At 39.1% G+C, this 23,313-nt stretch overlaps 1 protein-coding gene across 6 annotated transcripts in view; it reads right to left on the bottom strand.

Moving 5' to 3' along the window:
* Positions 1-5,111: 5,111 nt before the first annotated feature.
* Positions 5,112-23,313, bottom strand: part of EPRS1 (glutamyl-prolyl-tRNA synthetase 1) — a 37,989-nt gene continuing 19,787 nt past the window's right edge. For 2 of the 6 annotated variants that reach the window (XM_040057392.1, XM_040057394.1), the window contains 20 exons: positions 22,503-22,710; positions 21,938-22,050; positions 21,195-21,312; positions 20,717-21,088; positions 19,567-19,797; positions 18,662-18,910; positions 17,860-18,090; positions 17,246-17,511; positions 16,206-16,257; positions 15,171-15,380; positions 14,949-15,021; positions 14,102-14,181; positions 13,679-13,780; positions 12,852-13,007; positions 12,535-12,732; positions 12,005-12,178; positions 9,622-9,782; positions 8,124-8,202; positions 5,763-5,827; positions 5,112-5,485 (listed from right to left, as the gene is read on the bottom strand). In XM_040057392.1, coding sequence (XP_039913326.1) covers positions 5,335-5,485; positions 5,763-5,827; positions 8,124-8,202; positions 9,622-9,782; positions 12,005-12,178; positions 12,535-12,732; positions 12,852-13,007; positions 13,679-13,780; positions 14,102-14,181; positions 14,949-15,021; positions 15,171-15,380; positions 16,206-16,257; positions 17,246-17,511; positions 17,860-18,090; positions 18,662-18,910; positions 19,567-19,797; positions 20,717-21,088; positions 21,195-21,312; positions 21,938-22,050; positions 22,503-22,710 — 3,289 coding nt within the window. In that variant the 3' untranslated portion in view covers positions 5,112-5,334. The remainder of the gene's footprint in view (positions 5,486-5,762; positions 5,828-8,123; positions 8,203-9,621; positions 9,783-12,004; positions 12,179-12,534; positions 12,733-12,851; positions 13,008-13,678; positions 13,781-14,101; positions 14,182-14,948; positions 15,022-15,170; positions 15,381-16,205; positions 16,258-17,245; positions 17,512-17,859; positions 18,091-18,661; positions 18,911-19,566; positions 19,798-20,716; positions 21,089-21,194; positions 21,313-21,937; positions 22,051-22,502; positions 22,711-23,313) is intronic. The other 4 variants (XM_040057395.1, XM_040057396.1, XM_040057397.1 and 1 more) reach the window with 2 other exon arrangements.

Raw genomic sequence — 23,313 nt, 5'->3', positions numbered from 1 at the left:
GCAGCCGCATGAGGTTATTTACCTGTCTCGGCGTCTCTGGGGGGTGCGTAACAATAGCAGCACTCCATGAAGATAACGTAGTTCAACACGTTGAAGCCCAGACCTGAAACCCCAATAATGAGGACGAGCAGCGCTTTCTCCGTCTTCTGAGGGTTGATGAACCTCTTGATAGCCTCGACGAAGACGCTGAACATCAGCGCGGTGGCAAAGACGGCGTTGCTGAACGCTCCCAGCACCTCTGCCCGGCTGAAGCCGAACGTGCTGGCCTTGTGCCACCTGACGCGGCTGAACCGGACGCCGAACAGCCCGATGATCATGGAGATCAAGTGGGAGAGAACAGCAAAGGCATCCGAGGCCAGGGAGAGAGAATTGCCCACGTAGGAGACCGAGATCTCGACGGCGAAGATGGCGAGGCTCAGCACGCACATGAGGATGAGGCGGCTGCTGCGGCCCGAGTAGCGGCCCATTCCTGCGGCTCCCTGCCCCTCGCTCCCAGGATCCACGGAGACAGCGCGGGGCGAGGAGCAGCTCCCTGCCCGCGATCCACCGCCTTTCAGCCGTCAGTGCTGCTCACATGTGGGAGCCACTTTTATAGGAAGCAGTAAAACAATAAATCTGTTTAAAGGGCACTTCAGCGAGATTTGTCACGTGAAGACACTGTGAGGGTTCCAGTTCTCGCAGGTGTCCCACCCTCAGGAGACATTTTTTCCCGCAAAAACAAAAGTAAACCGAGGAAGACTACTGGGAGCACCAGCACCTGCTACTCTGCCCAGTGTCTGCGTCCTAAAAAACTGAGTAAGGCCCAGACAGGAGAGTATAAGAAGATTGCTCATAATTGTAAGTAGTTAGAAAAGACCTCTCTTTTGCAAAAAACTCTCCTCTCATGCCTGCTCCTGCCATTTCTGTTGCCAGTAATTTTACTTCTGAAAAAAAATCTTACTGTACACCTGTGGAAAAAGACATTTAAAATCCATGTTGGGCGGACGTGATTTCTAAGAGCACAATGAACATGAACTGCTTGTAAGAGTCACTGAAGATGTTGTCCGTAGAACAAGCTTCAAAGACACTTGAATTGATATTCCATTTTAGCAACCAAATGCAACAACTGCATAACAGCTTCTTGTACTTTTGGCACATTTTAACATTGCTCATAAATATAGAGAAAATTCGGAGAATATATCAGAGATTTTGGAAAATTTGGAGGTCATTTTCTCAACAAACCACCAGTCGACATGGAAGCTGAAGCTTAACAATAAACCCAAAGCACATTGTTTATTTCCCATTTTGAAAACCCTGTCTGAAAATCTCCAAGTGATTCTTATATGCTTGCATATAAAAGTCAGAGTTGGGGAAGCCACAGCTGGAAGTTCGAGCTGTTGAAGTCCTAGCTTGTGCTTTGTGCCATTTCTGGAAAATAGATCCTGAAGCAGTAACATATTTTTGTCACTCGTTGCAGTACCTGTTGAGCTCTGAGCGTCCCCATAGTTAACACAAACTCACAAACTACTGCTAATGGCACACCAGGCAATATGGGCCATAAGACCAGGTGTCTTCCTTGAAAAATTTATGATCCAGCTTTTTATTTGAAATGCCCATCTGTGTTCATATATGCACAGTTAGTTATGAGATAGGACGGAAGGAAATTACATGAATTACATGCAGTGCAGCCATGGATAGATAAGATAATATTGATAACCTGAGACGACCAATTGTCCCCGCTGGCCTTAGGCTGCCCAAGGTGAATTAACTTTAGGTTAAAAACAAACACCCTCCCCCACTTTTCATGTGGATTTTTGCTCTCAGGGTTTCAACAGCCAAAATATTTATGTTTAAAGTCCAGTTTGTTAGAAGTCTTGCCTGCCAACATACGTAATCTTTAACATTTGGTCATTTGCCTACCTACACACTGCAGCTGGAACTCAAGGGTTCCCCTCCTCCTGTCATCTTAAGAACACCATTAAGCCTGGAAGAGTGGATTACTAAAACTAATTACAACATTGAAAACTGGGACTTACTCATTTTCCTCTTCATCTTCTCACACCTGCGTCACCACCTCTATCCCAGCTATTTCTATGGTGTTTTTGTTCCTTCTGGTATTAAAGGGATGTTTAACTACTTATTTTATTACCTGAACTACAGAGCATGAAAGGTGGGATTTTTTTTCTTTTTTCAAGTTACTCTCCTTTCAATGGGTACAGACCAAGGCCAAACTTCAGTGGTCTCAAAAGCTCTGCCTTACACAATGTTGTGATTATCAAAACAAGAGATAAATGAAGCACTCCCTTTGCAGCAGAGCCGAAATGCTCACCTGTGCTCTATTTCCAATAAGGAGCTGCTAGCACAATGTTAAGGCACTTCCCTTACACCCCCCACCCCTTAACATTTAACCCAAATTTATCAGTGTACAAGAACTAAAGAACACCAGCAAATTTGCAATTCTATCATAAACAAAAAGCAGTATCATTTAATCGACAGCAGTGTATTACTGCAATTCATATACCTATATTTCTAATAGACAGAATGTACTCGGGGTCTGAAAGTTTTTTTCTCTGATGCTTCACAGATAACTCGGATTGTGCTTTTGGCAAAAGAATACTTGACATGGATGTTATCTCTCCCAGGCAAACATTAGCCTCTTTGTGGAAGATCATCACAGGGACTTCTGCATGTGAGGTATCACCATTTCAAGACCCTTCAAGCCTTATTATGATCAGAAATACGTCAGGAAAAGTAAGAGGGAAAAAAGAAAAGAAGAAGAAAAAAAAAAAAAGCTGGCCTTCTGTGAAATCTCTCTTCAAACAAACCCATTTGTAGACTCAGAGCAACTCATTTCTAAGAACAGTCTGTCAACATGTTTACTCGAGGATTTGATCCAGTCAACTGGTTGAAGGTTGGCTGTTTGTTCAAACCAATAAGGTCAGAGGCTGCATTTGGTTTTGCCTTTCCTTTGTTCTGAGTTTCTAACAGCTTCCACGTCTCATTTTTAAAATACGGATGTTGTAGAGCATTTCAGTGGGAGCTGAGAGTGCTCATCTGCTCTCAAAAATCTGGCTTGCTCTGCCAAAAAATTTGGACACATTCCTGCCTCTTGTACCTGAGAACATTGAAGCTGCTGGTTGCTGCTTTTCCCCTTCCCCAGCAGCAGAGAGGTGCTGTGGCCAATCCCTCTCCAGGCTACTCACCCAGTATTTCAGGCTGTGAAAACATCACTCTGGTGTTATTGCTCAGCCTCTTTCTCAATCCCAGCCAGGATTAGAGGCAGCACACCAGGAGAGAGACCTTAGGGCCACTCCTCTGGTTTGTCAACTGAATCCAAAGATAAATGCATGCACAGACACATCCTTCCCTAAATCCCTTGCTCATTACTACACCTGAGAAAATACCTAAACAAATGCAAGATAGATGATTATGAGATGCAATTGAAGCAAACACTTCAGGACTAAACATAATCCAAAGAATATTACAGAGAATTTCCAAGTTTCAAGCACTCTGAGCAAGCTGATCTGAAATATTTAATAATTTTGCAATTTTCTTTGGAAAAAATGGGACGTTATCACAAGGCACATGATTCTAAAATGGACAGGCCAGGTTCAGATATTAATATTCAAAATTTTGACTAGTAGGGTTGACCACAGGAACCTGGGGAAAAGCTAACATCCTGCATGCCTTTGAAAAGCAGAGAAGATCTGACAATAGCATTCTAAGTCTCCTGCACGCTTAAGACTATGGCTGCTACATAAAACCATTTTTTTGGAAACAGGCAGCCGTGTAGTTTTGGCCCAGGAAGGATTTGGGGAGGACTTTACTGGTCCAACTTTTTAATTGCTAAGTTTTCTATATATTATTTTCAGGGAAAGGTGTTCATGTAGACAGCCTTCAAAAATACAGGAGGAAAAACAGTAAGAAATCGAGTGTGTGTCATCTAATCACTGTTTTGTGCCAGGGCCACCTCTTTAATTTTTAAAGCAAATCTTGTGCTCAGAGTGGAAGTAATGTTATTTTTAAAATGATTTCTCAACTCAGTAACATCCAGCCTCCTCTGCTAGAGCAACACTTGGTAAGTGTAGGAAAAGCAAAAAAGGTTTTATGAAACATACTGTAGATATAACCACAGGTTAAAATCTCTAGCACTGAAATTAACTCTCTTCAGATTGCCTTTGCATTACCCATTGCAGTATCACTGTCAGACAGTCATAAAGGCTAGTCTGCAAGTAAGAACAGAGCTTGGCAAAATATCTGCAAGAAATGACCACCACCTGCATCTTGCTACAATGTGGCATTTAATCTTTCAGACTTGCTTTGGGAGGGGGTGAAAACCTGAGAGGTGATTCTATCCCTCTACCTCTGCTCCTGCGAGACCCTGCCTGGAGTGGTCAGGGGTCTGGAGCACCTCTCCTGTGCAGACAGGCTGAGTTGGGCTGGCTCAGCCTGGAGCAGAGAAGGCTGCAGGGAGACCTCCAAGCACCTTCCAGTGCCAAAAGGAGCCTACGAGAAACCTGGAGAGGGACTTACAAGGGCAGGGAGTGATAGGACGAGGGGGAATGGCTCTAAATTGAAAGAGAGCAGGTTCAGGTGAGATATTAGGAATAAATTCTTGAATGTGAGTGTGGTGAGGCACTGGAACAGGTCGTCCAGGGAAGTCGTGGATGCTCCATGCCTGGAAACATTCAAGGACAGGCTGGATGGGGCTCTCAGGAAACGAGTCTAGTCAAAAGTGTCCATGTCATGGCAGGGGAGGTGGAATGAGATGATGTTTAAAACCCCTTCCAATGCTTCCAAGCCATTTATGATTTCATGTTTTTATGAAAATATTCCTTGAAAGACCTGGCTTCAGAGGGAAGTTTTCTAAAGGGAGCAGTTACTATGCCTACAGGTTAGCAGCAAGTCTATACTGAAAAAATTGAAGGCAAAATTAAAAGCAGATGTTTTATCTAGAAAGCAGATGTCAGCACACTGAAGTGTACTGTAGTTTTTATGACGTATGTCTCCAACCTTTCAGGCATTTCCTCAATGTACAAGGAAACACATGCACCAAGCCAGAAAAAAAGACATGAGCAAAGGATACCTACTCCTCCCAACTGAGCAACACAGAAAAAACCCACCACAGCATCTTACAGCTCACAATACATCTTTATTACTGGAGATGTTTACAGAAAAGTCCGTGAATTACTGCTAGCCTGTGACTGACCACTGGGGAGCCGGGTTATGGTTTATGGCTTTGTCTTTGAATTATTTAAAAAGGTCACAAAACCGATTGAAGTTTGAGGGGCTATTTCAGTCTTATTAAAAAAAGTTCAATTCACAGATAAAGGAGAAGGTTCTTTCACTAGTGATTTAGTAACTACGACCGAAGAGGGTGTAGAACTTGGCAGGGTTTTTGCCGCACACACATCTTGCTCCAGGCTGGAGTTCACGGAGAGGCTGAAAAGGTATGCAGAGGCTTTTTGCTCCCATGGATGGGGCACCAGGCTCAAGATCTTGATCCCTGAAATAAAAGGATATTAATAAATAAATATATTCATAGATAAATAACTCTATAAAAAAATAAAAGTGCAATAGAATATATTATATACGAAATCTCAAAACCGCATTCATCATTCTGAAAGTTCCAGAGCTAAGGGAAGTAAATATATTGAATTATGTAGGACAGCAAGTGTCTGTACATAAAGGTCATACCCAAAGGCATCCTGCATTCCTGTTTTATATTCAAAATATTTTGATTTTGATCTTGGTAAACACTCTCAAGTTCTGTTATATTTTACCTGGCAGTGGTCTTCTTGATCCAATCCTCGCACTCAATTTCCCCACAGAAAGGGATTTGTACAATCTGAAGGGAGGAGAAGAGGGGAGAGAGAAAAACCCAACAGTTATACATCTAAAAAAAACCACCTTTGTCTTTGAAAGATTCCTAAACCTTCAGATTGCATATACAGATCCCAAACTGGGAAAAGTTCCAATTGTAACAACTGAGTATTAATAGCTCTTTTTCATCTAAGAAATAGATAAACACAATCAACCCTCCACAGTGCAGTAATGAAAATCCTACACAAACCCAAAGCACCATTTAAATTTAAATAAATTTCTTTTAACCAAATACATCCTTTTTTTCCTGTGCAAAGTATAAACACTGTTTTCTCATTAAATATTCTGTTTTTCAGAAGAAGTTTAAAATTTTCAAACTACTGAGCAATCGCTCACCGTATACGCTGAAAGACAGTGCCCTAAAAAAGTTCCCATTTTAATTCCATTACTATGAGTTTTCATTTCTTCTGAGCATACATTATTTTAAGAAAACAGAACTGCCAGCAGCACATTTTTCTGGGGGGCATGGGGGCGGGTGTGCAGCTTCTCACTGCTTCCTTCACGTAGCTCAACTGAAGAAAATTGAGAGAGTAAGGCTGAAATGATAATGTCACACACTCCTCTCTGTACTACTCTCAGCTATTGCAGCAGATCTCTTGCCCCTAGTTTTATATTCAATTCTACTGACTTTTTATTTTTTCATGGACTTCCACAGAAAATTCAGTTTGCTGCCAAGAGGTAACATTTTTGTTAAAAAGATACTCCCGACACACATTTGAACACTTGCGAAATGCTGATAGGCTGAGGGCAACCTCAGCTACTAAATTCAGCCTTCATTCATTTTAATTCTATCCAAACTGTGAATAAGGTTTACTCAGTGCATCTTCCTTCCACTGAATTTACATTCTTACTGCAAAATTCTCCGTTTGCCATTAAAAGGAACACACCTTTATTAGACTTCACTTTATAGCTTCCCATTCTTTTAACTGAAAAAAGGGACTATTACCCCTCTATTACACTGCTCTTGCATTAATCTTCTGTTAGTGAAATGAAAAACATTTGACTAACATTCCATTTAAAGAGCTAAGAGTCTGCAATTCCACTAACGGAAAAACAGCAGCAGGAATTAAACAGGAGCACCTACTTCATCTCAAAAATTTTCCTCTTAAACACTAGTCAGTGCTAACGGAGGGTAATTTCAAGTAATTCAGAATACATATGCTGTAAAATTATGTTAATACAACAAAAATAGGTAGAGTGAAACAAACACAAAATGGCACATTTCTTCAATTTTTTTCAATTCAGATATGCAGCTCATAATAAATTCATATAACCTAAATACCAAAAAAGTGGAAGTATCCAATGAGGAATGTAAAATTATTTGTTTACATTTCCAAGGTTAACTCCAGTTACATTAGAATTCCAAGCATTATAAAAACACCTTAATTCTCTTTGTCATATCTAGAATCTAGCTGCATACAACAGGGAGTGATGGACATTGTTAAATCAGTCCCTCCTCTGAAGTTCAACATTATTCCTTTAAATTTTGTTCTAAATTGAATTTAAGTGCAATAGAAATACAAGAAAACTGTATAATGGAAGGTCAAGCCTAACCAGGAATAACTTTTAATTATTTTTCAAGTTTAACAGAATATTTATAGATTCTTTGCACTTGAACATTTTTCATCAGGAATTTTGAAATTTTCAGAGTGGATCTGATTGGTACACAAGCCCCTGATGTCTCTTTATAAAATACACAACCTCACTAACTAATGCTGGGGATCCTACCTCTTGAACACACAAATCCAAACAGATAAACAATTTCCCAACCTGACCTGTGGCAGAATTTCAGGGTTAAAAAATTCTGTTAGCAGTTCCTCGTAAAAGAAACAGCAGCTCCATTCTGTGCTGAAGGCTTAATCTTTAACCTAAATTTCAATACTTTTTCCCAGATGTTTAGATCATCTAAAGAGCATTTAGTAGACCTCACTCACCCAGGTAATGGGTTATTGTTACTATAAATCCAAGGAGGTTTCTGACTGGCAGTAACTCTTAATGAACCCGATGGCTTCAACTCAGGTCATAAAGGTAAAACTTCCTTGACGTAAATAGCTTGTACTTTAAACTCTTACCTGGACCTTTATATGAGACTTAGTAAGTGTTTTGTCACTGCCTGCATTAGAATAATGGCAGTGAGGTTACTGTAACCTGAATGAAATGTTTACATTACTCTCCCTTAAAAGCATATTCCCACAAAACCATTATTAGTAAGGGATAAAAAGGGTGTGAAGGACAAGAATAGAAGTAGTAAATTCCCTTACCTTTCCTGAATCTAGCTCTTTTTGAAAGTCCTCCATATTACTGGCCACCACCATATGACTTTTTAGGTCCTCAGATGCTCTAAGAAAAGGAAAAAAATTCAGTCATGGCAGATTTATTCACATAAACTCACTGGCCCAATGAGCTGAGTTTTCAGAGCCAGTCAAACAAGAGGTTACAAAAAGAGCCATATATTCATTAGAATCTTCCTAATCAGGTTATGTCTTTCTACCACTAATCCTCAAGGAGGTAGAATTTTGATTAATTGCTGATGGAGTGCTCTCCAGGTTGCTGCACATTTCACTGTGTTCATTCCCACCGTTGTGCCCATCAGTTAAACGCTGACCCGAAGCAGACAGAAATAAATACTAGAGATGTATACTTTTCTTTTGAAGTTATCATCTAAATCTAAATCACAAGATGCTTTTGAACTAGGTAAAAATATTTTGCCTGTAAACAATTTTGGTCACCAGAGAAGGAAATGGAAAAGCTCATCTGCCACAGTGCTGCGTCAACACCCTGTTCTTGGTGGACTTAGGAGCAACAATCTGCAGTGACAGACCTGTGAGGGATTCTGGCACTTGCAGTAAGGGAAAAAATCAGTTTCAAAAGTATTTAATTGATTACAAGAAAACAATCCTGTGAAGGTCAACAGGATCTTAAAACACACTTCTGAACACAGAACTTCAGCTACTGAAATTTCGTGGACAGCTTTGTGTCTTTCAAAATTTTGCACCAAAAGCATCTTTTGCAAATGAGTCCTGTACATAGGATCATGGAATTATTAAGGCTGGAAAATACCTCTAAGATCATTGAGTCCATCCACTAAGCCAACACTGCCAGGCCCACCACTAAACCATGTCCGTAAGCACATTTATACGTTTTCTGAACGCTTCCATGGATGGGTATTCCATTACTGTGCTGGGCAGCCTGTTTCAATGCTTGACCACACTTGCAGTGAAGAAATGTTTTCAAATGCCCAATCTAAACCTCCCCTGGCTGAACCTGAGATCATTTCCTCTTATCCTGTCACTTGTTACCTGGGAGAAGAGGCCAACTCTCACGTGGCTACACCTTCCTTTCAGGCAGTTGTAGAGAGTGATACAGTCTCTCCTGAGCTTCCTGCTCTCCAGAATAAACACCCCCAGCTCCCTCAGCCACTCCTCACAGGACATGTGCTCTACACCCCTCATCTGCTCTGCTGCCCTTCCTTGGGCAGCCTCAAGGTCATTGGGACCTATTTATGGTGTGTTTATGGTGTATTTGTTTCTTAATAATACACGTGAACTCACAGAAGTATTTTTCCAAATAAGCTCGCAACCTTTTGCCTCCCGTTTCCTAATAACACACAGCTTCTATCGCTGCACGTGAAGGAGTTTAAGAGGCAGAAAATTACATGACACAAACAGGAAGATGATAAACCATTAATGTGAGAAGTTCTTCTGACAGGTAAAGGGCATCTGTGATTAGCAGAGCCATTTACTCTAACTCTCAGTTTACCTGCTGTAAAGGTTTGCATGGATCTCCTCCAAGATCTGTTTAAGTTTCTCTTCTGCTTCATGTTCAGACAATGTCAGCTTCTGCCCTGTGTCTCTTCTAACAGCTACAAACTGTTGGCTCTTCATGTCTCGTGGTCCCACTTCAACCCTGATTGGGACACCCTTCATGGGAAAAAAAAATTAGAAGTTACGATAAAGAAGTAATTCTCAGAAGAGTTCATGCTCTCTCTCTCTCTCTCTCCGCAGCATTTTGTTTGTTTTCAAGTCCAGTCTTAATACAGACTCACTTTATACAATTAAGTTTCTTTGGGAAAAAAAATCACCGTATTTTCCAAAGCTTTTATGCATTTCTGTCTTTCTAACCACATTCTCTTCACTTGTGCATTCTACTTGCTTCACTAGCTTGGAGACTTGCATCAGTGCCAACATTCAAGTAATACTGAAGCACCACTGAAACTGCACTAAGTTATCCCACCACATAATTGCAAATCAGATTTTTTAAGTCTGAACAATTAAGATGTCTATAGCAACTATAACTTTCTAGTTCGCCCAATAATACATTTAATTCTGATTTCAGAGAATGCTTTCAATAGCATTCAACAGGTATTTTTTAACAGCAAACAGCAAAAGTTCTGTTAAATACAGCCCTAATATCAACATTATTTGCATAGGATATTTGACTACAAGCAGCTAATTGCTTTAGCAAAGCTTTTATGGTTTACAAACTTTGGTGGTAAGATGTAATTTCTCATGCCCCATAAGATTTTCCATGTTACTGAAAAGAGTCAGTTAAGAGTCTATCACGTAGCTTATTTTCTCTGCATCATGCATCCAAGAGTGTACACATTCTTTCCCAGGAAATGGTAAGAGTGAATGCAAATACATTTTGGAGGATTGTTCCCACCCCCAAGGAAATTGAACCATTAAGTTTATAAGCTAAACCCATTCCACAGCGTTCAAGAGATGAACAGGAGAATCAAAACCTGTACCCAAGCTTTCTGTGCATTGTGTGCTCTGGAATCTCCTCAAGTTCACAGCTTCCAAATGATTCCCTACATTCCCTCGGCCCCCACTACCTTAATTATGCTGAAAAGGTGAATAATACAGTAAAATCCATGTGATCAATGGCAGTAGCAATCTACTGCTGCAAAGCTACATAAAAAGCTATCCAAAAATGTAATTAACAAGCAATTCATTCTAGTTTGTGACCCACAAAACATTGTCTCCATAATAAAAGCTTGGAAGAGAGTATCCAGTACTTCTAATTGTAATGCTGCTAAGTGAAAGCAAACTTCATGGTCCCTCAGGAAGATATCCCAAGAAAGCAATGGAACTAATACCAGACAAAATGAAAGAAGTACCAGTGACTGTTTTTTGGGGTTTTTTTTAGGAAGTAACATCAGAAATCTGCTAAGCTGAAAAGTACATAAGGCAAAATATTTTCCAGTTAATTCTTGTATTTCTTATTCCATCACCTTTGTATTCCTATGTAATTCCTTATACACTCAATAAAAGGAGTGTATTGATCCTGCAATGAGCCTGAAGATGCAGTTTAGGTATTATGCTGGACACATTAGTAGATTTTATGAAAAACATCAAGTTTACCCTGTGCTGTGTTTCACCCTCGAAAAACCTAATTTTATTTAGAAAGTTTTCCAACATGGCTTCATGGCACTAGAGCTCCAATTAAAAAAAAAAAGGTTACACTAAGGGAATTCAACTTGGAGACAATGGAAACTTTGAACAATTTGAGTCACTTCTATCATGTTACTTTGAAGATTAACATATTGAAACTGATTTTAAATTCAGAATAAAAATATGATTCCGTTACAACACTCAACACAACATTCAATTTTTAATTACCTTTATTACCATTGTTCCATTTTGCTCACTATTCTTGTTTTATAAAAGCCTCTTATATTAGAGGAAGCAGAATTGTTCCTCCCAAGTGCTATATATGAGGGGAACATGGCAATTTTGAAGCAAAAAAATTGCTCCTTTCTTTGCTGACACTGCAGGTTTATCTTCTCTGTTCTGCTGTGTGCACAGAAGGCTCTGTTGTGAGTCAGGACTGAAGTATTAGTACTGAAGTATCAGTACCCATTTTTAAAAATGAAAGTAATTTATGCTCCTAATTTAGATTTCTAGGTGTATAAGTAGAGCCCTGGAGGTTTAGAAGTCCCTAATGACATACAAATCCTAGCAAAAAGAACGAGTCTCCAAAAACACCTTTTCTTCATTCATTCACGAAAGCGATCGCTGATTATCAGGCAGCAATTCCTAATTTACAGAACACCATTGCCTCCAGAACACAGGGCACACATAGCATACCTCACATATACCCCTCCCCTAGGCTTCAAAACACCTCCTGGAAGGAAAAGTACCTTAAGTTCCCAGTGGTTGAACTTCCAGCCAGGTGAGTAGTTGTCTCTCAAATCAGCCCGGACACGGATGTTGACAGCAAGCAGCCTGCTTCGATATTCATTACATTTCTTCAACAGAGCATCTCTGTCCTCTTCAGAAAGGGAGTTTGTGATACCACAGGGAATAATGACAACCTGCAATACATGTACAGGACATGCACTTCATGCGACAAAAGTTAGCTCATAGTTACGAAAAACTGAAAACCAATATTCTGGCCTTGTATGCCAGTAATTTCTTTCATGCTCTCAGAAGTTAAGGATACATTTCCCTTTTCATACCAATGACACAGACAACATTACTTCAAATGGATGAACTATCAAAGGGAACTTGTCCACCACAAGTATCCTAATGATTTGTATTAACTTCACACAGCTGCTCTGTAACTAGATAGCCCTATCCTGTATTAAGCCTTCCAGCCACCTAATATCAAATGCTCATGAATTCCAAGACAAGAAAGGAAACTAAGGCATTTTAAGGCATTTTTACACACCTGAATACAGGCTACACGAGGTGGGAGTACCAATCCCATGTTATCTCCATGAATCATTGTCATTACACCAATAGTCCGAGTTGTAATGCCCCAGGAATTCTGATAAGCAAACTGTTTTTCTCCAGGCTTCTTGGGATCTTCAAACACAATTTCAAACATCTTTGAGAAATTTTGCCCTAAATGATGTGATGTTGCTCCCTGAAATAGATGCACACAGAAAATGTTATTCAATGGAAAGTTAAGGCTATCAGGCATCAGTTTAAATATTTCATCTTCCTATATTTAATGAAAAAAGAATTATTTTAATAGGTAAATACCTGGATAGCTCTTCCACTGGCAGATATAAATGCCTCCAAAGTGGTTGTATAATCCCCCCCAGCAAACTTCTCCTTCTCTGTCTTCCTTCCTTTCACAACAGGAATTGCCAAGAGATCTTCATACACCCGAGCATAGAGATCAAGTATCTGCAGCACCTACGATGAACAAAATGTCTTCAGAATTACTCAGTATTTTGCATTTGTTTCATCAGGAAATATTTTTATATGACAGAGTCTGAAATCTTAAAAATTTAACACTTTCTCAAGGCTTTGTTTAGAAACTAAGATTTCTCCAATCACTTTAAAGTTTGGATGTTATTTTCCCAAATCAAAAAGCAACAACAGTAAGTCATGACAGAAAACAAGAAGACTCACAGCAGAAATGACAGGCCAAGCGTTATATTGACTTCTAAATTCCACCTAAAATCTGAACATCTGCTACACAGATAAAGATATGCCACAACACTCAATGAAACATCTGCCTTTTGGGCAAAGAAAGTTTTAAAACTTCCAGCAGTAAACACGTGAATGCATAATTTAAATTTTTAAGGAAAATAGATTTTTAAGGTTTTTTAACAAAAATAATTTTAAGGAAAGCACGCACTATATATCACACTCTTCAAACTCCCCACATTGTTTGTAAAGACTAAAGCTTCAGAAATGGAAAAATCTGAGAAAAAAAGAATGGATTCTAATAAACTTGGCATTTTTCACAGGGGCTCCCAAAAGAACAGATTTCTATGAGGCCTCAGTACAAAGATTTGTTTGTGTTGCTATAGAGTAAGGTAAATTCCTGAAAGGAGAAACACCAGTGCGTATGTTTTTACCTCCTCCGCTGCTTCTTCATATGTTGCAAACGCTGTGTGACCTTCTTGCCAAAGGAACTCACGAGTGCGAAGGAAAGGCTGGGGATGTTTGAACTCCCAACGCTGGAGGAGCAGAAGTAAAAAAAATTAACACTACTGAAGGGTCAAACTGTTGTTAGAAAATATGTTTATGACCAAGTATTAGAAGCTTCTCAATACAGATAAAAAAGCAAACTATTCACAGATTTCTACTTAATATAATCAGCCACATACATTGATGAAGAATGTTTTATTAGAAACACTGAGAAAAACATATCATATAAACCATGCTAATAATTTTGCCTTGAAGTATGTGCTGTGATCAGGATGATCATGCCACAGAGAATAACTGTTCTACACTGCACTTGTGATAGGAAGAGGAACTCAGAAATGGTGTTCACATACCACAACACTGCACCACTGATTAAGCTTGATAGGAAGATCCCTGTGTGACTGCACCCACTTTGCATAGGAAGGATACATGACTGTAAAAAGAAAGCAGCTTTGAGTCTCCACCCAAGAAAGACATTTATGTCAAACTTTTGCTACATAAAAGCTTAACATTCTCTGCTGTGAGAACTATGCGTTTATGTTTAATTTCCTTTAAAATACATTTTTTGTCCTAATACATAATATTTTCACCAGAGTACTTTCACTTCATCCCGAGTCTCTGCAAAAGAACTTGGTTGCTGCTGGTCAAAGTACAATCCAAAGCTTATTATTTAATGACACTGTGTTTGAGTCACTGGCTTACAATATGGTAAATACACCTGGGTTCACAGATAGGAATTCAATGACCTCAAAATTTCACGATGCCATACTAGACCTGACTCAATTAAAAACTCCTCCAGCCTTAAGTCTGAAAACGCCTGTTTAAATTACTCAGAGGAACACTTACAGTCAAAACACATGCAAAACTGAAGCAAATTATGAGTTGAAGAATTTTTCTTAAAAACACTATAAACCAAATAATCAAATGTGTTCTCAAAGTCAGTCAGTCTTCAGGATATTAACAACAACAACAAAAAATCCTAAAGTCTCCATTTCCTGTAAGTGTCTATTTCAGGGAACATGTAATGAGAGATTTGCTATGAGCAGCAGCAAAATTAGGAAATTTTCCTAAAGAGTTACAGAAAACATTCTGAAAAATAGGGGCTTTCTGCTTTTCAGAATAGACTCCTGTCTATCAGCTACACTATATGCTAAACTTCACCTATAAGTTTACAGCCAAACTACATGAAAAGAGGCCCACCAGTTTCACTTGTGGGACGTATAGCAATTGGTTCAGCCAGTTCTGTTTTCCCAGATCTTGTGACCCAAGCAACCTAAAAAAAGAAGGAAAGAAAAAAAAAAAAATCAAACAAAACAAGCTTGGAAAAAATTCCTCTAACCCCAAACTTAGTTACATACTCAGCTAAAGACTAAGTGGTTGGGTTTTCTTACAGTCAGATTAAAATGAAGTTTTGAAGTGTACCTCAGGAGCAAAGTCAGCAATATGAGACTTCTCTGTCTCTAGGGCAGCCTGGGACACAAACATGGGGAAGTAGCAGTTTTCCACTCCGAGTTTCTTGATCTCTCCATCAAAGAAGTCTTTGATGACTTCCCAAATAGCGTGAGCCCAAGGACGAAGAATGTAACAGCCACTCACATCATAGTATTCAATCATCTCTGCTTTTGTGATCACCTTGCAAAAGATCAATCAGATGCTGAAGTTTCAGTTTGTACACAGAGAACATTCAGTAATTGAAGTGTGTGTCATGGAATTCAAGAGAAGTTTCCTACTTGAAACTACTCAAATTGATAGCAGCTAAGATATACTTTAGGTCACTTGAGTTACCTAGAGAAGGTTAACCAGGAACATTAAGTTTAATAATAGATCTGAATAATGTAAACACTTAACTAAAACTGGATTTCATGAACCCAAGGAAGAGACTATAGCTACGTTCCAGGAACAAAAAAACCTGCACTTCTGTAAGAAATGTCTCTAGCTCATGTCAGAAGAGAATTTCATTCCTTAGGGGACAGGCAAAAATTATGCTACTGACAGGAAATGTACACCCCTGACAGCTACTTACAATCATCTCTACTTGGGTTGTTTTCAATCTCACAAGCCAGCAAAATTGTTCAGTATCAACAGATACTAACTTTTGTCATGCATCACCTTGAGCTGAAATAAAACTCTCAAGTCTGTGAAACTGTTATAATTTCAATTGCTTTGTACTCTTAACCAAAGAGGAATCCAGGTATGAATCAAGAAATTCATATATATATTATATATATGAGGTGGGGTGGTTGACACTGACCCATTTTACAGCTTCCTAAATTTATTCAGTTCTTTACTCCAAGGCACTTCTATTTAAGACCATGATAACAACGTAAGACATAGAAAAGAGCAAGTACTTTGCTTTGTACTGAAAAAAAAAAAGAGACTCAAACAGAAAGATGTAAATCCCAAACAGACAGATTTATAACAGAATGAAGCAATTGAACCAAACTGATGTGCACTTACCTGAGAGAACCACTCTGAAAGATTTTCTTCTTTTTTAGCTTCTAGACCCAGCCTACGGTATGACAAAAAAAACCCAGATTTGTGCTGTTCAGCATTTAGCAGTGAAACTTACCCTTTCTTTTCACTTTTATTTTGGGGCAGGAGGTATGGCATAATAAGGCGGAAGAGAATGTTTTAGTTTTACATCAAAGACTAAATTTTGGCTGGTGGGAGTTGATAGTATTTCCTTACCCTAACAATAATATTTAATAAGAACAGCTCCAAATTTTTTGTACAGTTTGAACCCTTTCAATTCTCACAATGGCTATATTAAAGAACCTCACAACACATTAAAAAACCTAACCACCAGTAACCAGCCCAGTAAAAACCTAAGATCAACCAGACCTATGTGTAAGCTGTTTTACTCTTTATTTTAAACATTTCCTACCTAGCCAGTAGCTACTAATTCAGGAAAGATATGCAACTCAAATTCACCATTCATGTGAATGCCACTCACATTGTTTGAGACAGAAAATTGACCCTACCTCAAAATAAAGATAACCAATAAAACGACAAGATTCTAAAGAAGGTTAAACTCGCCGGACTCAAATGACAGAAACCAAAAGCAAAGGTTTTATATCTCTACAGGGAAGTTTACAAGTTGGGAAATACACTTTTTCTGGCATTATTTTTATATAAAATAACCACATTTCTGTCTCTAATATATGATTTATGTATATGAAACATGCGTCTTGCTGCATAATACACGCTGTTAAAAGACATCTAAACTTTCAGCAAGACACAGAAGCAGATTTGCAGAAGCAAGTAATAAGCACAAAAACTTCTCAGTGACAGTAACAATACAGGATGCTGAAATACAACTAACACTAAATAAACTTTGGTGACTTGCTTTTGCCTCAATCCTGAATATGAAAATCAACACAGTTATTTTGCAAATGTTCACACTTTCAAGTGAAATGAGACATGCATCAAACTCTAAATCTGAACAGAAGTAGACACTTGATGTTTCTACCCAGTAAGATTAAAGATTGCATTTTTACCTGGTTTGTTTCTTAGGGCCTTGGCCCTCTCCTGATCCATTTGAGGAGCGCTCATTACCACTCTGTCCTTGCAAAGGCTCTTTTTTGGGGCCATCATTTTGCTTCTGTTGCTTACTCTGCTTTTCAGACTTGTTATCCTTCTCTTTCTTCTTTTTGTCTTTGTCATCTACACCACTAGCAGTCACTGGCTTATAGTCAACTCCTGCAACAGACTTATACTGGGCCTTCAACTGAAGAAGTTCTTTAACAGCCACATCTATCTTTTCCTTGAAGAACAAAAAGGAAAAAAAAAAAAAAAAGAAACTTATAGATAAATTACTGGAGTAATATGACTCTATTAAAAAAAAAAAAAATCTATATGGCATTAGGGACATTTACAGACTGTTAGCAGAAAAATCTTCATCAGCCAGTACTTAACATTAATGCGCTGACATTTTAAAGGACCATATCTGACAGTATATCTAATTTTAAAAGTATGTTTCAGATCTCTGAATTCAAATGCTGCCTGTTCTTAAAGTACATTTTTAATTCCCATAATCACACTGAATTTCAAAGAGATTCTTAGATTTAAATACATATATTACATTTTTATACTACAGTGTGTATGTAATTACCTTGTCTGCCTTCTCTGCTTTTAATTTCCTAACTTCATCTCCTTGAAGAGCTACTTTGCTAAACAGGGCTTTAGCTTCAGGGGTGTCTGGACCACTGGGTACTGTGTTTGATGTCTGAGGCAAAGCCTCCTGAGCTGCTGGTGGGTGTCCTGGCTTGTACTCCTGCCCAGTCTTCTCCTTGTAGTCAGCTTTTAGAGAAAGGAGGAGTTTTACTGCTTCATCTATTTGATCCTGTGTGGAGGACAAATAGCAAGATTTACTGGTGAGAATTACAGAGAGAACTGGCCAGAAGCATTGATTATCAGGCTATGAAACCAACCTAACCAACCAACCCCAAAAAACAACCCAATACCGAAACCAATTTTGCAAGGTAGAAATACAAGCAGGAAAAAAAACCAAAAAAACCCGAAGTGCCTAAAAGGCTGCAGGTTTGCCTCGTGTTCTTTTCCATAACCATCACTGAATCTGCCTAGTTTTGAAAGGTCTTGCTATTGCTGCAGCACACTAGATACTTAAACAGTCACCTGTCCCAAATACAGCAAGAGACAGTATAACACATTAAACACTTCTGCAAGGTCGACATCAGCCATGCTCGTGCCTATTCACCCAGATATGAGAGGTGAAGTTTGACTTTGTATATCTGAGTCAAGAGAGCATCCAGCACCAGAACAGTTTTGTTTGGCGTTATCAGAGCACGCATGACCTGGACATAGGGCAGTTTGATCACTACTTGGTGAAAGGTATCCCCCCAGTGGCTAAATGCGGTCACAATTACAATTGCTCACTCTAATGCCTATTGTACCTTGGAAGCTTTCTCTGCCTTGAGTCTGCGTACCACTTCCCCTTGCTCAGCTACAGTATCATAAAGTGCTTTGCCATCCACTAAGCTACAGCTTTCCAAGTTACTGCAGCCGACAGGAGATGGAAGTGCAGCAGAAGATTGACAAGGAGGGGTTAAGGGTGGATTTCCAGGCTTGTACTCTTGACCTGTCTTTTGTTTATATTCTGCTTTTAGGCTTAGAAGAATTTTCACAGCCTCATCTATTTGTTCCTGAAGCAAGAGAGAAAAAACAGCAGTTGCAGATAAGAGTAGAAAGAACAGAGGTGTAACACAGGAGCTGAGATAACACAGGTTTTACTAGAATGGCACTAACACAGCTGTTGTAGTTAAACTTCTAGAGCTATCCTGTTAGTATAAGTTGTTATTAAGTTCTGTGGTTAAGCTTCTTAGCCAGAATACCTACAAGTTGTACACCAAAGGACCGAATCAGGTAGTGTAGGTAAGGGCAGATTTCTGTACCATAAAAGCCTCCCATTCTGGTGGCTTAGTCCCCTCCAGTTACAGCAGTCCATGAGTTGCACACTGGAGAATAGCAGCAAATACACAGACTCTCAATAAATAATGGTTCTTTGGTCATGATCAGGTAACTCCCAAATTTATTACTGCCCTTCTGGCTCCAAGTTAGAGCTCTTCTTTCATATACTCTGCTTCACTTATCTTGTTTGACTAAAAAACAAACTTATTTCTCTTCCATGCACTAACACAGAACTCATGCGGTCAGCCATATCATCAGCTCAAGCGAATTTGGGAAAGCACTCCATGGAACTCGCTTATGTTTTGCCCCTCAAATTTCACAAAACCTGCCATTGGGTTTTAGCCTAAACAGAAGACATTGCTCCACTCAGAAGTATCCACAGGTAGAACACCTTTGAAGCTTTCTCCGATTTGAGCTTGCGGACCGCTTCTCCTTGTTGAGCTACTTTGCTGTACAGAGCCTTGCTGTCTACTGGACATGGGGATGGAGGAGTGGGAACAGGAGAACACTGAGGAGGGACAAAGACCACAGGTGGGCTTCCAGGCTTGTACTCCTGGCCTGTCTGTCGCTTATATTCTGCCTTTAGGGATAAAAGGACTTCCACAGCAGCACCTATCTCATCCTGAAAGAAGAAAGGGTGGGGCAGAAAGTGGGAGGAACAAAGATACAGAGATATAAGACTCTCAAGAGTAGTATAAATACTTTAATAAAAAGACCTGCAGTTTATGGGCACCTATTCCATTTTCCTAAGTACTTAGTACAGTTATTCAGAGAAGTTTTCTCTAGTACTTTCTTGTTTTAACAAAGTAACTCCTCTTAAGGGACATACAACCCTAACTGTCCAAAGTAAAATTATAACAATAAATTAATTTAGATCTTCTATAGATCTTTAGATTTTATGGTTTATGGATTTAGATTTTATGATTTTATGGATTCTTGATGGTGCCATCAAGTGCTACCAAGACACTACTACTATCAACATTATTTAACCACCAGGCAAATTATGTTGTTTTCTCTCTCTTCTTGTTCTGCATTAGGAAGAAAGGACATAACACAGCTAATAGTGACTGTGTTTGCTAGGTACAGTTACAGAGAGGAAGATGTCTCAGAAACATCTGTGGCACTTGGATCTTTTCTTTCTGGTTCTGGGGCTTTGTTTTAAGGTCTAAAGAGCAACAGTTCAATCCTATGAAGTCACATAATTTGACCCTACTGAGTTAAACAAATGAAGAAATTCCCAGGGCATTTTAATCTCAAGGACTTGATTTAGATACTTAATCAACTCCTGCTGCTGGGTAAATTCTGTCCATGTTTCAAAGCACCGGCCCAAGAAATATGAGACAAATACGGGACTTCACCGAGCGAAACTTGGTCATACAAATGTAACTGAAGAAGTATTGGAACACACAAGTCTTGACAGAACAGAGCCCAGTCCAAATGACAACCACTACAAAAACCCTGGAGCCATAAGCACCTCCAGAGACAGAGAACAATGGGCTATGCAAACCCAGACAAAACCAAAGGATTATTTTAACTATCACCTTAGATGCTTTCTCAGCTTTCAGTTTTCGGACTGCTTCTCCTTGTTCTGCTACTTTATCATACAGAGCTTTACTGTCCAGAGTACCAGAGGTCTCAAGCTTTGATGACTGTGCAGTTCCAGATACTGGAGGATTTCCTGGCTTATACTCCTGGCCTGTCTTCTCTTTGTATTCTGCTTTCAAGGCCAGCAGTTGTTTCACAGCTTTATCAATATCTTCCTTGGCTGCCTTCTTAGCCTTCAAGTCACGAACTACATCACCCTGCGCAGCCACCTTGTTGTAGATGACCAGGGGACCTTCAGATACAGTGCAGGCTGGAGAAGAGGCATGACCAACAACTGGAGCAGATTTTCCTTTTACAGCTGAACTAGCCTTTAAAAAAAAAAAAAAAAAAAGCCAAATATTCATCATGTAATCTTGTACAGAAATAGATGTATAGTAATGCATTTTATGGTACTTTACTAAACCACCAGTTTACCTCTTTCTTTGCAGTTTCAGCTTTGGTCTTCTCTTTTGACCCAGATGTTGGCATTTCTTTAGTGTGTCCATCAGGGATGTAAATCAAAATGCACGGGGCATCTTTACAGCTGTAAGGACTATAAAAAGAATTATAGAAAACACAACAGTAAAGGAAATACAAGATAAAGATCAAACATTTGTTGAAACAAATGAGCTACTCTTTCTAAAAGATGCTCTCACACAACCCCGGGTTTATCTTTGTACACAGCTGTAATTACCTAAATTTACATAATTGGGGATCTGCAACGATTCCTCTTACATGTAAGTTTTCCTTTCTTCATAATATTTATATTTTTGTGTTATAACTGCACGTAGATGTTTCGATAGCTTGCTGAAGAAGTGTTACAATTAAATAGTACGTGCACATTCTAATTGGAAAAATGCCTGGTTTATTCTGCAGAACTGCTCCTTCATTTCTATACTTCAAAGCACAATGAAACCATGACCTCATTACCAAGTCCAGGTTAGCTGGAGTGCACCTCAAGTGCCACATACTTGGCTTAAGGCAGTTTGAAGAGGCAGGAATGTGTAAGATAAAAGCTGTGCCAGTCCACAGAGATATTCCTCAGAAAGCCCATGGTAATGGGGAAAATATTTGCAGACAACATTACTCTTGCCAATGCATGTGTGTGAGAACACCGAAACGCAGCAAGCTAAGGCTAATTCCGTGAAGTCTGTTTAGGCCATTCTCAGGTAACTTACCTCACTGGCTCGTAGGGCTGATCACAAATAAAGAATCCTCTCCTCTGAAGTTGTATGATATCTCCTTTTTTTAACTCCTTAAGGCACGGATCACCCAGCATCAGTTCTTCTTGCTGGAAGTGTTAAAAGAAATCAGTCCACGTCTTACAGAGCAAAGGAACAGTAAGAGATAGAGATGTAAAGGGACAGTGGTGATTTTCTCCTTTTCAAAGTGTCTAAATGTTACTTAATTCCAGCAGCAGCAGAACAAGTACTAGTGAGAAGATGCCACATCATAAGAATGTATCGAGACAAAAACTCAAACCAAAATTGGTCTCAGACATGTAAAAGCCTGGTAACAACTGAGAATAAACAAGAGCCATATTTTAATTCTGAGATTATGACAGGTTACGTGGAAACACGGAAACTAGATACACCGGCACAATTTACCTGTTTGACAAAAAAACAATTAAATTTTAAAAAGAGCGACTAGAAACAGTGAATGTTAAAAAATTAAAATAAATAAATAAATCAATCAAACAACACTAAGTTTTGTGGAATAAAAGGGGACGGAAATATAACTCACCTTGCTGTTTCGGTTGATATACTGCTTGAAGTCTTCATCTTTACCTAGAACAGGCTTAGTGATCAGATGCTCATAATTAACACAGACAGTTGGGATGAGGGGTGCGCGTGGAGTTTCTGCCAACCAAGTGATCTTAGTAGTTTTTTTGAAGTCCTTATTATCTAAGTTCAACTTGGCATTGATGGACACAATTTTTCCACTTGAATTTCTACAGGAAAGCAGAAATTATAACGGTACAGCCTAAATGATCAGTTCTGATTCAATACTACAAAACAGGTGTTCAGAGTTAATTTTTGAAGTCTAAATCATAGGAAAGAGTGCATTCACTCCCGTTGACGTTCTCCATTAATTTTGTTGTCTTAAATATCGATATAAAGTAAAAAGCATGGGAAAAAATCTTTTATCAGAGCTCACCCCATTCTGGCACTGTCTCAACACAACCACTTCAAAGATACTATGATGACATTAAACGGTCTCCTTCCCCACCTCAACAGTTGTGCAACCGAAACTGTGACAGGTTTAGTTTCTCCATATGCTAAAGCAGTATTTGTTATGAGGTGAAAGTTATTAAAATTCCAGGAGATTTTTTTTTTGACTGAAAAAGCTGTTTTACAGTGGCAATATTACCATAGAATCATGGAGAGCACTGCATGAGAGGGACTAGCAGTTATCAGGACTGACTAATCATTTCAAACCTAAATCTACAGTAAAATACACTCTGCTAAAATGCGGTTTCGTGGCATATTTCAAAGTAGATTTATAAATATAGAATCACAGAATGGACATATACGGCAAACCATTAATTCTTTAC

This window comes from Hirundo rustica, chromosome 3 (genome assembly GCF_015227805.2).
Source record: "Hirundo rustica isolate bHirRus1 chromosome 3, bHirRus1.pri.v3, whole genome shotgun sequence".
NCBI classification, from domain to species: Eukaryota; Metazoa; Chordata; class Aves; order Passeriformes; family Hirundinidae; genus Hirundo; species Hirundo rustica.
Note: the sequence above shows the minus strand (reverse complement) of the source record. Positions and strands in the feature narration are given on the sequence as shown.